This window comes from Haliotis asinina, chromosome 10, assembly GCF_037392515.1.
Source record: "Haliotis asinina isolate JCU_RB_2024 chromosome 10, JCU_Hal_asi_v2, whole genome shotgun sequence".
NCBI lineage: Eukaryota > Metazoa > Mollusca > Gastropoda > Lepetellida > Haliotidae > Haliotis > Haliotis asinina.
In genome coordinates this window covers 53,494,162-53,509,384 of record NC_090289.1, presented here as the reverse complement: position 1 = coordinate 53,509,384, position 15,223 = coordinate 53,494,162, and the positions used below count along the sequence as shown (strand labels likewise).

At 41.0% G+C, this 15,223-nt stretch overlaps 1 protein-coding gene across 2 annotated transcripts in view; it reads right to left on the bottom strand.

Moving 5' to 3' along the window:
- The window catches only part of LOC137297853 (MKI67 FHA domain-interacting nucleolar phosphoprotein-like), a 273,252-nt gene that overhangs the window by 252,719 nt on the left and 5,310 nt on the right, over window positions 1-15,223 (bottom strand). The window contains exons 4-5 of one of the 2 annotated variants that reach the window (XM_067829817.1): window positions 14,860-15,083; window positions 13,708-14,056 (exon numbers count right to left, since the gene is read on the bottom strand). In XM_067829817.1, the coding sequence (XP_067685918.1) occupies window positions 13,715-14,056; window positions 14,860-15,083 (566 nt within the window). In that variant the 3' untranslated portion in view covers window positions 13,708-13,714. Of the gene's footprint in view, window positions 1-13,260; window positions 14,057-14,859; window positions 15,084-15,223 lie in introns of those variants that run through there. The other variant, XM_067829816.1, reaches the window with a different exon arrangement.

The following is a 15,223-nucleotide window of genomic DNA, read 5'->3' as shown; positions in this document are numbered from 1 at the left end:
TTTGTGGGCTGATTTAACAGTTTCCTTTGGCTGCCAGCAATAATTATTCTCCTTCAACATATAGTTGTATGCCTCGTCATCATATTTCCAACCCAGGTAAACAGCACCTGTTTGCAGCGAGTGTGGCTGGACAGTACAGCAGTCGGAACTCATTCAGGCATTAAAGAGACAGGAAATGACACAGAATCGACGTTGTGATGTATAATGACCTTAACTACTGGGCTACCCTACCCGTCCCTCAAGCCCCCTACAAATTACTCATAACGCCCAATGATACGTTATACAACAGATTAAAGATTAAACTCTTATATGTATTGTGACGCTCATTCTGATCGAGTAGTCGAGTAATTCGTCACAGTCAGTGATAAATGTGTTGTATAATTACATCAATGATCCAAAATGTCAACACAGAAATAGAGTAAATACACAACCCTCATACAAAGTAGTAACACTAAGTGGACCCTTTATTCATATTGAAAGCCCTGTATGTTGCAATGTCTTTATTGGGCTATATTGTTGATCCGCTGGAAGGTTTTGTTTATGAGTCGGCAGCGAGCCCGTGTTAACAATACTTATGTCAACATGGATATTTGCGGATTGTTGTTTACGTTCCATCAGCTTGAGAGTGTGTATGCCGGACACAAGTCAATAACTAACCAGATCGATCGATCGACAATCAAACCCAAACTTACAAATTAGCGTATTGAAATCAGTGACTCATGCCGCGACTGTTTACATGTTCACCTAGTAAATATACCTGTACGGATTTACATTGATGAATGGTCTTATGTCGGAACTCTGCTTTTCTCGATCATTCGATATTTTAGCTTTGGTCTCCCGTTCTGCGACATGACTGGTTGTGCGTCACTGTACTGAGTAGACCTGTGCTAGTTCTCTCGGTCAGATACTGGTGTTGGTACTTGTTGTGACATATTTGTACGGGGTGATTGATGCCTAAGAGAAAATCAGCATGCATTCAACGCAACAGACCTTGTCTCTCCCAAGCCAACATCCGGGAGTGCTGTGGTCTCTGAATCCGGTTCCGGCATCCTGCAGTTAGAACTTCAAACTAAAATAGAAGAGAATCACATGTTTCCTACTTAAGTGCACAGAAGGATGCAACTCCCCCGCATCTGTTCTTTAACCTATTGTGCCTTGAACTCCGCGGATGTCCGAGCCACAAGTCCTATTTCGCTCCTCTTCCGCACCAACAAGGAAGACGCTAACACACACCTCAGTGTGCATCTCCGTGTAAGGTCTACAGCGTTTCTGGACATCTCTATCATAGTTGTTAGGGAAGCATCAGCTTCACTGCAGACCTTCACTACGTATAATAATAATCATGTGCATTTATAATGCGGGCAATCCAGACAAAATATAGCTGCTCAAGGAGCTACAGGGGAATTGTGTAAATGTAAAAGTCAGGAAGTATTCACGGGATTTCAATGTGACTATGATGCTTGGAGAACGTGTGGGTCTTCAGTCTAGATTTGAATTACTCAAAGGTTGGACACAATTTCAGGTTTGATGGAAGTGACTTCCAAAGGATAGTGGTAGTGCTGGAGAAGGACCAAAGGATAGTGGTAGTGCTGGAGAAGGACCTGAAGCCAAATGAACTTGGGGGATATGCAGTCACTTGATCGGAGTTTATGTGCTAGAGTGTATGGAGAGAAGAGTTTACAAGGATAATTAGGGCAGGTGTTATAGAGGCGTCGATAGTTGATACAGAAAAGGTTGAATTCTATGCTAGCTTTTACTGGTACATGTCTTGGTGTTCTTGTGCTGACCCGTGCTGACCAGTCAAAATTATTCAATATTTATGTATTGACCAAAGAGCAAGATACAATGATTCACAATAGAGGTTTCTAGTACACTGCAACTGAGTCAAATCTAAGGTAATGGGTCACAAATATAATATCAACTCACTAAAGTCTTGGTCTTCAGTTAAACAGTTGTGCTAAATCTTTCACAACGAGCTTTCTTGAATTTAGGTAGAACGTTGGCGAAGAGGCAGACCGATGTAGTCACAGGGGCTTGTATTGCTGAAAATAGTACGTCCTGGGTCCAACAAGCATACGCTGATATCCATATACATATTCAGAAGGACTTTCCTTCTGTAAATGTATATGAATATCAGTGTAGGCTTATTGGACCCAGGACGTACTATTGTCAGCAATACAAGCCCCTGTGGATGTAGTTAGGTCGACTGATGACACAACTCCCGTATAACTCCGAGTGTAAGTCCGTGTTTGTTCCGTCAACACAACAACCAGTCTTACATATACCGTCACAGATTCTTCAACGTCCGAGCACTGTGCCACCACATCGCCATTAATTGAGGACTTTCTCGTTCGGCCACGTGTTTACAAACTGTCAAACCACATACTCACATATAGAAGAGCGTCTACAGAGAGGCAACTCTAAAGTGCTACCTTAAGAGGCGTACTGCTAAAATACTGTTAGCGTGATACGAACTGTGACCCATAATTACTATCACTCAAAACTTTAAACATTGTAACCCAATAATAACTATCACTTAAAATCAGTAACAATACACATTACATAAAATACACTCACGTAACGTCAAGAAATTGCTAAATTTGGTATCAGTTTTGTAGAAAAATGAATGTAGTAATTAGTAAGTCTCCACGGCGTTTGTTTGGTAAGTGAACCCTACTTGTGGACCGTCTGTAGAAAGTAATATGTCAAAAAGAGTTCTCTTAAAATTAAATTGTTTACTTTCATTATTTATATTGATATGAAATAAAATAGGAAAATCAGTTTTCAGGGCAGAGTCTAGTATTTGAAACATTAATTAACTTCTAAAATACAGAAGTACATTATTTCCAATTTATGCAGTATACCCAATTTGAATTTGATAACTGGAGATAAGTCTTTACCTCAGGATAAATGCGTGTATGGCCAAAATATCACGAAGTGTGATTAGAAGTCAGACAAAGGGAAATAACTGCGTAACACAATTACGTGCTACTCCTGCCACACCTCGTCGCATGCGGTACGCTCACATCCCACGGTATCCAACCTCTCTAAGGACAGCGTTGGTGTTTCATCCATGTAAACTGCAGGGAAGTGTTGATAGTCTCGATAATGGCTAAAAATTAAACAAGCAGGATGTGGTGATGTAAGTGATGCATGCACCATGCGTGCTCGCAGCCTACTTCCATTTTGTTAACGTTTAGCCATTTTTTTTTTTATTTTGTGTGTGTGTGTTTGTGTGTGTGTGCGTGCGTGCGTGCGTGTCTACTTTTGTCCGCCAGTTAGCATCAGTCTTGTTTCTGATTCTAACACACGTGATCACTGAAAGTTCGAGATGGTGAAAGCTACCATATAGTGGTGGGTGCGGCCTAAAACCAGATTCACTCACTCACTGTAGAACTTGGCCACAGTGTGACACAAGCTGTAAGTGTGCGCAATTTGTGTTAAACATATGACTGAGAACATCTATTTGTGACAGACTGCTGACGGCGGTTTTGTTGAGACGTGTGTTATGAAAACCAACCCTTGTGATGCCGTTAAGAACGCTATCGGTCATACCTGCCATTCCTTTTGGATACGAGTGTATTGAACAACAGGGGACAACTGTACAGGTGATATATGGCGCTCAGAAGGATTACATTCATGCGGCCGTCATTGGGGCTCATACAAACAAACTGGTTCCTGTCTTTTCATAAAATCATTATTTAGTGTTTGGAGTTTAGTGCCTGTCGGTCAATGTGCATGACGCTGTAGACTGGTGATCCACTTCTCTGCAGCTTTTCCCTGCGTTAAGACCCTGTGATGGCTGTGATGTACTTTCCCTTACGCTACCTACCTCTTGTGTGTAAACTACTACTCCAAATGGAATGAAGTTAAATGACCCGAAAAGTGAGTGTGTTGTTGTACAACTGACAGTCAAACGTATTGCATCCCAGACATTGTAATGAAAGACAATGGTCCTCAGTAGGCGTCCTGTGAATCTGCTAAATTTACTAGGGACTACGGCTTCTGTTCCGTAACAAGCAGCCCGTTATATCCACAAGGTAACGGACAGGTTGAACCCACTGTCCAAACGGTAAAAAACATGAAAAGGAAAGCCAAAGACCCATATAAAGCATTGCTGACTTATATAAACACATGGATGGAGTGGGTCTGTGACCAGCCCAAATGTTCCTGGGACGCTGCTTGAAATGGACTTTACCCACAGCAACCGTATTGCTACAACCTGACTTCAAGGTCAACGTGAAAGAGAGTCTCAAGATGTGACAAGAGAAACAAAAGTTCTACTTTGATCAGTTGGAGTACAAGGGGTTATCTACTCTTACACCAGAGGACAGTGTTATGTTGCAGTGTAAAAACTCAGTTGTGCCTTGGTCGTACATGGTGGAAAGTGGTGGAAAGACATATCACAGGAATCGAAAGTTCCTGGGACATAGTGATATTTGTGTGCCAAATACCATTGCCTGTGAAGTGTCTACAAATTCATACATACCCGCCATCCGTGACACATCTGTAGTGGTACCTGAAAACTCAGATACAGTGCAAGAGAAGCCCGCCACTACACACACCAGTCGTGGCGGGTCACTGCCTCACACACAGCGGGTCACTGCCTCCAGATGTCGGATGATTATGTTCAATGCTTGTTTTTTTGTTCAGAGAGACTTTCTTCAAAAGTTATTGCAACTTGGGTTAACTTGGGTTAATTCTATATTACGTGGTCGAACTGAAGAACGCAAATGTGGTGTGCTCTACCTCACGCTAGCTATGTTATTGATTAGTATGACTGACTTAACCAACACATAGCACTTCCGGTTGAACCTCCATGCGGTCGTGTTCAAATCTTTTTCAATGGCCAAGTGGTACATAAGATGGGCATTGACTAACCAGCGTGTCAAAGTAAGAGAGTGCACATGGGAACGATGGTACGTATTGAACAAACGTTCATTTGTAGGGAAATATTATTTATAGTTATGATGCGACCGGTTTTGTTTTTCATTTTAGCCATCAACAGTCATGGATGTTTTGTTCCTTTTATTGATTAATTACGCCACGAACAAATGAATGCGTCGTTATGAACTATGAAAATCTAGTGCAGCGTCTATTATGATTTTATTGAAAGATTCATGCCATCGGATTACAGCTGGTATTAAACACATTTTACAGCTTGCTCCCATAATGTCGGTTATTGCTGCAGGGTTGTCATGTTTGGTGCCACTGAAAGAACTTGACACACATGACTAAAATAGTCTCTTACAAAATCAATATTGATAGGATGTTGTGTTTTAGATGGATCTCGAATGGGCATCATGGCGAGCTAGCAAATGAGTCCTCTGATCGGTTAATTGCGGAGACATGACAACGTTGCTTCAACAACATAGAGTCGAGATACTAAAACTTCATCAAGAGGTAGCCCCATCTGTGGTTCTGACCATCATCAACACTGTGTGCAGTTTTGGAGTAGAGGGTTGTGACATAGGTGATTCAGATTGCGACAAAAACCATTGTGAGGTGACCCCCTCATTTGCTGACCATCACTGTGCGCTTGTTTATCACTTGCACTACATGTTTGCGCTGTTCTTCCTACCGCCGTGTCCTCTGCATATAAGATATCAATCTGTAAACAAAACAACATAAAAGTGTCAGCTCTTTTTGTGATAGGTAAACAAATAGCAAGCAAGCATTGTTTGGTTACGAGTATTTTTACAGATTTTGCAAATCATTGTTCTCATTTGGAGACAGACTATATTTCAGTGTGTTTCGCTGGCTTGGCACCAACAGAATGGAGCTGACGTTTTCTTTCTTATAAGCTCATGAATATCTCACTGTGATCTTGTTTGTCCATAAACATGTGCAACTCGGTGGAACGCCTCAATGCGGAGAAAATGTCTCACAAACTAGGGCTGTAGTGGAGGGTGTCATTGTGGCGTCTGATCTCCTTGTGTCTGGGTAACGAGACTTGAAGATAGTAGTTTATTAATGCTGTCAATTCCACGGAAGCAGACAAAAGACGCAATTTACGAGTGACACCATCCGTCTGGATCGGTTACTACGGTAAAGTAAACATTTCTAATATTTTCTGCTTAGATATGTTTCGTTGGAGACATCAGCGGTAGGACAGATAAGAATGATGAATAATGATCTACATCACATCTTGTCCCGCTGTTCCTCTGAGCCCTTACGTGATCTACACCACATCTTGTCCCGCTGGACGATTTGTGTACAATCATGAGTACGAGGGTATGTCAATAAGTTTTGAGCCTTGAGCATTTTTCATACCCAGGTGTCACAGCCTATGGTACGACATTGCTGTCCAGGTATGCGGGTACGAAATATTGCCGCATCCCCCCTACTCTCCAGACCTGGCGCCAAGTGATTACCATATGTTCCCAAATCTCAAGAAACACTTGCGTGGTTGTAGATTTCAGGATGATAATGAGCTTATTGTTGCTACTGGGGTTTGGTTTGAGGAGCAAAATGGCGCCTTCTACAGAGATGGCATCAGCGCCTGGCAGAAAAGATGTAACAAGTGTCTTGACTCACAAGGGGACTATGTTGAAAACTAAATGTGGTTCATACCAATATTTTGTGTTTTTCTATGCAAGGCTCAAAACTTAATGACATCTCCTCGTACGTCAGTTCAGTTTAGGTTAGACTAACGAAATCATGAAATCAGGCTTGCTAATCTGGTGGATGCAAGTCACCGTATCCCATTTGTGCAAACTAAATTATTTACAGACATAGATAGAATGTTGCTGGGTGTGCCGTGAAGCTCAGAGAACATACGGAATATATCCATTGTTGATGTCACGTTGTTCTTAAAACTAGAGCTATCAGAGCTCGGCAACAAATAAGACGCCCGAAAGAGTTATCTAGGCAGCATTGGCTGTTAGATGTCACATCACTCAGCAGCGTTCTTAAGTCGGCATTGTAATTCAACAAACTGAAACTCTGTTGCTGTTCTCAGACTGATTATTATTATTCATGGTTGTTATAGTTCAGGATGTTCACACTGAATGTGTGTACGCCGCGTGGAGTTGAGTGGTCAACCAATGAAAACATCATTCCAGCATAACAAATGTTGAACATGACCAATGACAAGGACTATATGTGTATGTACGTGCGCGTGTGTATTGCGATATCTCTGTGTGAATGCGTGATTGCCCTTGGATATTTCAGTGTGTGTGGTATATGCTTGCGTGTATGTGTGTTTAACGCTTAACTTATCAAAAGTGAAACATGACGGCGAGTCTACACCCAAAAAAGCCAGCCTTTGGTACCCTCCATATTTATCTATATAATACGATGACATATAGGTCTTAGTAATATTTTCAGAAACCCAGAATGTGTCAACACTGAATGGCCTACCTTAAAGGTAGAACTAGTTTTAAAAGATCAGTTTACTCTGTCAGAGCTGGTTGTCTTTAATGAATACCAACTCCAGGACCCTTTATTATAGGACTATAAAAGACTCTTTTACATTTGAACTTTACTTTTTTATGTTTATATGCCAGTTTTGAAGTTCAGAACAACTAACAACCTTCTGCCTACTGAGAGCCCCCACTGGGAGAGTATAACAAGAGAACCTAGAACATGTAAGTCATGCGACTCCCCCGCATGATGAACATCATTATTTATTGCGGTGTCGTTACTTTAACGATATTAGACTAAAATATAGTCCTTCCCAATACAATAAACGGAAGAAATCTCGTTTCCTTCAAGCAAATAATGTTTACAAAGAAAACAACAGAATTGAGACAACTCTCGATGTTTATTAATAGCATACTATGACACTTTAAACACTAACTATGCCCCATCTTGTCAATTTCTACGCAGTCCGGTATGTTGTACTCTAGTACTACCGCTGGGTGCTTGTAGGGGAAGAAGTTCGACAAGTACCGGTCGCATCTGTCCATCGTTAGTCGCACAAGCGTGTCGGAAACTGCTCGCCTTATTCTGTCGCAGGTCATCATAATGTATCGATAGATCGAATAGCGATTTTTTATGACAACCTTGTTATCGGATCAAGTCGTAAAACATTATCACTAATGGCTGCAGGAGGTCTGTCGTTGTCTGCAGATCATCTGTCACGGCGTTCGTTTTCAGTGGTACAGTGGGGGATCCTTCTATCATTCTTCAGGAATGAATGTTGTTCGGTATCAAAATACCGCTTAATACATAAAACTTGCGCTAGTACATTCTATCTCCGCCTCAGTTGCTACAATGTCTCTTACAAAAGGTCAGCCATAAAAGGCGACTATGCTTGGCGTAAGGGACGGCCAGCGGGATCGGGTGGTCAGGCTCGCTGACTTGGCTGACACATGTCATCGGTTCCCAATTGCGCAGATCGATGCTCATGTTGTTGATCACTGAAGTGTCTGGTCCAGAGTCGATTATTTACAGACTGCCGCCATATAGCTGGAATATTGCTGAGTGCGGCGTTAAACTAAACTCACTCACAAAAGGTCGAAATATCAATATTATTACTGTTGCTACGTGTTCATGTGTTACTTAAACCAGTAAACTACATTGTATGTGTGCATCTACTCGCCCTTGGGTACAGGTAATCAGTGGGTCGTGGGGAGAAAAAGCTGTAGCCATGAACGGTTGGTGCTAGGTTTCAAACCGCGGACGTATCAAATTCCCGAATGTATGATTCATCCTTGGTCCCAGAATACAAGAACGTGGTTCGTTTTCTGTGAGAGTACACTCGGTTCAATCGCGCCCCCCCCCCCAAAATCGTTCTTTACTTCCTGACTCCGAACACAATATCATGATTCATTTCCTGACTCAGAACACAATATCGTGGTTCATTTCCTGACTCCGAATACAATATCGTGGTTCATTTCCTGACTACGAATACAATATCGTGGTTCATTTCCTGACTCAGAACACAATATCATGGTTCATTTCCTGACTACGAATACAATATCGTGGTTCATTTCCTGACTCCGAATACAATATCATGGTTCATATCCTGACTCCGAATACAATATCGTGGTTCATTTCCTGACTCAGAACACAATATCGTGGTTCATTTCCTGACTCCGAATACAATATCGTGGTTCATTTCCTGACTACGAATACAATATCGTGGTTCATTTCCTGACTCAGAACACAATATCGTGGTTCATTTCCTGACTCCGAATACAATATCGTGGTTCATTTCCTGACTACGAATACAATATCATGGTTCATTTCCTGACTACGAATACAATATCGTGGTTCATTTCCTGACTCCGAATACAATATCGTGGTTCATTTCCTGACTACGAATACAATATCATGGTTCATTTCCTGACTACGAATGCAATATCGTGGTTCATTTCCTGACTACGAATACAATATCGTGGTTCATTTCCTGACTCCGAATACAATATCGTGGTTCATTTCCTGACTACGAATACAATATCGTGACTCATTCCCTGACTACGAACACAATATCGTGGTTCATTTCCTGACTCCGAACACAATATCGTGGTTCATTCATGGTTCTTCCCCTGTCGAATACAATGACCCGCGTCATTCTTTGTCCCCACACACAATTATTTCAGTTTCAGTTTCAATTCCCTGAATACAATAAATGCAGTTCATTCAAACACATCGAATCTACATGCATGATTCGTTTACTACTATTTGTTTCCCTTCTCATCCACATCACCCATCTCCTACACCCATCAACGTAGCTTGAAAGGCTGACAGTCTGTCGAGTTTGTCTCTCAGTTATCTGAGCCAGGGCTCAGTCAAGTGGGACTCATGACGTGTTGAAACTCTCATTAACTACATGTAAACGTCCTTGGCCATCACATCGTGATCCTACATCTGTCGCCTTTAAATGAGTTAACATCAATATTTGTTTGCGTTCTTGGAGGCACAAAAGTGAAATCAGATGTGCAAACACTGTAAATTGGCGTGTGTACGTGTATCTTTCCATAAACGTCAATTATTATTATACAACGAAGCAATAACTCACGAAGACCAGCTAAGAACAAGGCGTAGTTTATTTCTTGATAAAACATCGTAGAATAGTCGCCATATTCACGAGATTCGCACATGCGCTTGTAGCTTGGTGGATCCATGAACCTAACGACGCTATTATTTAGCAAATAAAGTAATGATAGAACAGTACTAGTCGCATCGAAAAGTGGAAACGATACGAAAACGCAGTCGAAGAAAAGGTACAGATGCTGGCGGTCATTTGTTTGGGTAACATCAGTGAAACAACAAACTTAGCCTCTCACACTCCTGTCACTGAATAAGGGTAGAAATCATGACAGAGGCGATACGAATGTTGATATTTCATATGAGAAGTAAACAGTTTGGGTCTGCTGACTTCCGCAAAATGAAATTCAGTGCGGGGAGGGTAAACCAATCATGCCTGGCCATGTTTACAGACTTTTCGGCCAGTCTTCAGATACTGAGCGCATATCTGGAATGTCCATGCTTATTTCCAAACTTTTCATCATACATCTGACCAAAACTAGTTAACGAAACTCATGAGGCGACAGTGAAAGTGTAACGACGATATATGCCTGTATCAATACATTGCAGACATATCGATCAATAGCTGGTGCGTACTCCATGCTTGATATTCTGCGATGATATAATGATATATATCATTATATTATACATATATATCAAGATATCTCCGATGAAAAAGAAACTGACTGCCGCGCTGTATTCAACAACCATGCAGACATTGTTTCAGCTTTAGGGAATCACAATCTTCCTTTGTTAGTGTTTAGAGGTGTGGACGGAGTTCAAAAGAAGAGATGGACTCGAGAGTAAAACTCGTTCAGTCATGCAGGGAACAATAAGCACCATATTGTAACGTCTTTTGGTATGACGCGGCCGATCGAAAGTCGGTTTGATACGTGAAACAACATGGGTGGTTGATGATTTACCTCGTCTTATATACAAAGCAGGAACACTATTGGAATCAACGGGGCGAAAGGTGTGTCAGAATGCCAAGTTCTGAGACATCTGCCTTCTGATCAGAAACGCTCCAGACTCTCTCCGGAGAATGTTCATCGTTTTGAAGCACACCAAGCTGATGTTGCTGTGAGCAAAGTCGGTACAAACGTCACACTGAAAACGGCCACAGTTGTGCAAGCACCAGAGACTGTGTCATCATATCTCGTGCAAGATGACGGCCTGTACTTGATGGATGTACAAGGCAAACTGGTGACTTAATCATTAGCAGAATCCCACGCACTGAGACACCATCAGTTGGTTGCATGGTCCCATTCCTAGCTGGGGTAAGACGTCCCTTGTAGGAGTAATCCAGTTGTATCACACAGTACGGCCTTGTGTGGAAGAGCCCATCCAAGGTCCATCAGGTCTTATGATAAGTTCACAAAACTTCGAGCCATACTAGATTGGTTATACATCCATAGAAACTTAGAAAGAACCATATAATATATATAAACCTTAAATTCCATTAACCTCATATGTAGTAGAACATTATTCAATATTCCAGCAATGTTACCAGAAATGGGCTTCACATATTGTACCCATGTGAGAATTTTTCCCGCCTCTTCAACGTGACGAGCCAACGCTTTGAGTAATAATCTCTAGACTTCACCACTGACCCAGGTAGTAAATCAATCCCGGTGAAAAGAAGTGTTTGATGTTACCCTTTTCATGTGAAATTTGCATTGCCATTTTCTACAGTAGACGTTTTGTTTTAATAAGTTAATATAAACGGTATAGGACGTGAATGGTTTGTTAGCTGAGAAAATAGAATTTGCTGCAGCATTTTTAAGAGCAAGCACGTGATACGTCGTTACCATAAAACAATCAGTTAACCAGTCCTACGAAGTCTTATAACAGTCCTACTAAGATACAACAGTGCCAGTTGCATGGCAGTCTAGAAACAACTAGCGATGTCTAAGATGCGAGACACACTGTTAACTACATCCGGGTCCTTCATCTTCCAAAGGTCACCCACTGCAAAATTCAATGCCGGACAAATTCCTCGTCCAATTTCCAGCACATACACTCTACAGCCGCTGGCGATCTGCAAGAATTCAATGTTATTCTGATTCACCAATCAGCAGGTGCCAGACAATACCTGATTATACACAGCCTTGAAATATGTAATTCGCCTGCTGCCGCGAAGGTCATCCAATTTCCACCAAATACTGACCGTCAGACAGATTAGTTGCTCAAGTATTTACACCTTGAAAAGGATGACACTATCTCCTGCAATTACTCAAGCTCTGCCAGGACAGTGGGCTGCCATTCCACAAGCAGTATTTTTTTTCTTTTCATTTCAATTTTTGTTATTGTTTGAGGAGAAATTTATGGAACAAAGATGACCTTCACTCCACTGAATGTGATGGCCGAATGAAGCGCCTTTAACTGTTGATCTTGTTTAGGCCATCCATATTTTTTTCTGTTTCTCATCTCCCGACCGGGCCATGTTATGTAATTCTATCATGCACATCCTCGTGGCTGGTCAGAATGATGCTGTTCGTTGAGACAAACGACTATCTCAGCGCTAAAAGAGCTTCGAAAATCTTGGCCCAGATCCGTTGGTTCGAGTTATATCACTGATTCTTTTTACATTGAGGTCGATGGTAGTGTAAGAATTATTTGGTAAATTTGAATGAATAATTGAACAACTGCCATAGGAAATAACTATGGTTGATATACTGTGTATATAAAGATAATTTTCATTATTTTATAGATGCTCTGACGCCCAGGACTTACACTGTCTCGTGCTGTCGTAGGAAATGCCATGACAATATACCAGTTATTTCATAGCATTTCCCCCCTTATCTTCTATCGTGTCAATTCTAATTGCATTTGGGAATAAACAATCTGTGGACCTGCAACCTGCGTTCTACCAGTCAATGACAGCCTTTGTCCCTTGGCAAAAAACCATCAAAATGCAATTTCTCCACAAATAAAAAAGTGGCAGATTTGAAGAACTGACTTTGTTGTTGCAATATGATATAATGTGACAAAAGAGGCTCTATTAAAAGTTTGCAGCATGACTTGATTCAATGCATGCATTCTCTCAGGATTTTATATAGTTTCCTTACATGTTATGGACTATGAACAGTCTTAAACTGAAAAAAAAGCATTTACATCAACATAAAAGCCTCTTTTTAAGGTCTGGGTACTGGAGTAGTACAAATTTCTGTCTGTCACCAGTTTGGAAAGAAGATGGCAAACTGCTTTCTGTTTTTGGAGATGAGAAACATACAAAATTCTGCATGGCCTTAAGCTAGTACTACTTCCCTACAACTACAACACAACTGGACAATGATGGATTTATTTTCATCGGAACAGACAGCAATTATGGTATGTACATTGTGTTTACATAGCACTGTCATCATACAGGGGAAATAAGATTATTTAAAACATGTTTACATTGCAGATTCACTATTCCAACAGGTGATGTCACTTTCACATCATCCCAGCCAAAACATAATCTCACATGCTAACAGCCATGCCTGCACTCAAATATGTCACTATCCTCGCCATTGAGGTTTTTATAGACATGCAACTGTACAGCATTCAAGACATAACAGTAATCACACTACTGCAAGTGGTATAGCCCACCCAGACAAGGAGTCCCTTCCCCTACTCACATCAATGTCCCCTCCCAAATGCCCTCGGCATCATAGAAATCCCCCTCCCAGTCTCTAAATCTCATTCCCCAGTCACATGAATACACACAACGGCCATGTCCTGCTGAGGCAGCTGTTGTTCACCTGAGACCTTTCTTCTTTATCTTTGTGCTCTTCAACTTGCCCTTCTGTCCAACTTTAGGAATTGTGGATGATTTTCTCTCACTTTTCTTGCTGTCTTTCTTAACACCTTTCTTCTCCTTCTTCACTCCCGGTTCACTTGTCACTGAATCATCCAAGTTTATCTTCAGTGAACCACTTGTGGTCCGAGTTAGTTTTGATGACTTGATAACATTAGGGGGCGTCTTGAAAGAGATTTCATCCTCTGTGCTGTCCTCCCACAAAATGGCCTTGTTGCTGCCATCTTTTGCCTTCACGGTGTTTGGAACTGGAGACTTTACATTCTTCTTAACAGATACTTTCTGGAAGGTAAAGAGACTTTACAGTAAAGGGTTAATCATGCAGGGGTTAGGTTTGGAAAAGATGTGATATTGTAATCACAAAATGAAACTAATGCCAGAAAGAATGAAAAAAACACAAATGAAAAATAATAGTTGCCTAAAAGTCATATTCACAAGAATTCCTAACACATTCAATGACAAAGACAATCTACTATGGATTCATGTAATATCTTAAAGACGTTAGATACCGTATCTGACGGGAGGATCAAGCATTTATGCTACGCAGTTATTCCCCTTTATCTTCCTTCTAATCATACTTTGACCACACAAGCATTTATCCTGAGGTAAACCTGGACAAGAGTTACCTCCCCTTATCAAATTAAATTTGGATATGCTGTTTTAACTGAAGATAACGCTGATATCCTCTGGTAATATCAACTACATTTTGCCCTAAAAACTGATCTTCCTCCTCTATTTCATATCAATACTGAAATACCTTTAAAAAATACCTACTCAATGACAAGTAAACAATATACTTTTAAAAGAACTCTTATTGAGTAATTGACATATTACTTTTTACAGACAGTGCCACCAGGGGGCACCACTTTTCAAACAAATGTTGTGGTGACTTGCTATTTTACTTCATAATCAGATTCAGGAGACATTTTTCTACAAAATGAAATCAAATGTTGCAATTTCTTGACATTTTGATATTTGGTAGGCAACCTTCTCAAAAGTGTTAAAAATATAATATAATTGGACAGGTGTAGCCCATCTGATAAGGTGTATGTAAAAAGGGAGCTACGTTTCTGCACAACACTGACCATTGTGACATCATCTGCTGTGAAGTCAATGCCAAGTTCCGCAAGCTTGGAGAAACATTTCTTCTGCTTGTGAATCATTTTTTTGGAAAGTGTCAACTGTTTAGCCTTGGACTTAACAGCGTTGTGGCGCTGTATGGCATTTATGTGACTCTTTGGGCGTTTGAACTTCCGATTACTTCCCTTGAACAGATCCGGATGAACCTTCTCCTTTGGCCAGAAAGCACCTAAAACAACCACAAGTTTCATAATATTCCAGCTTTAAACCAGCTCACTGCATAAAATCAAGTTTGGACCAGACAATCATGTGATTATTATAATGAACAAAGCATGCTGTCAGGCCTGCAAATGACCAGTATGTTTGTGT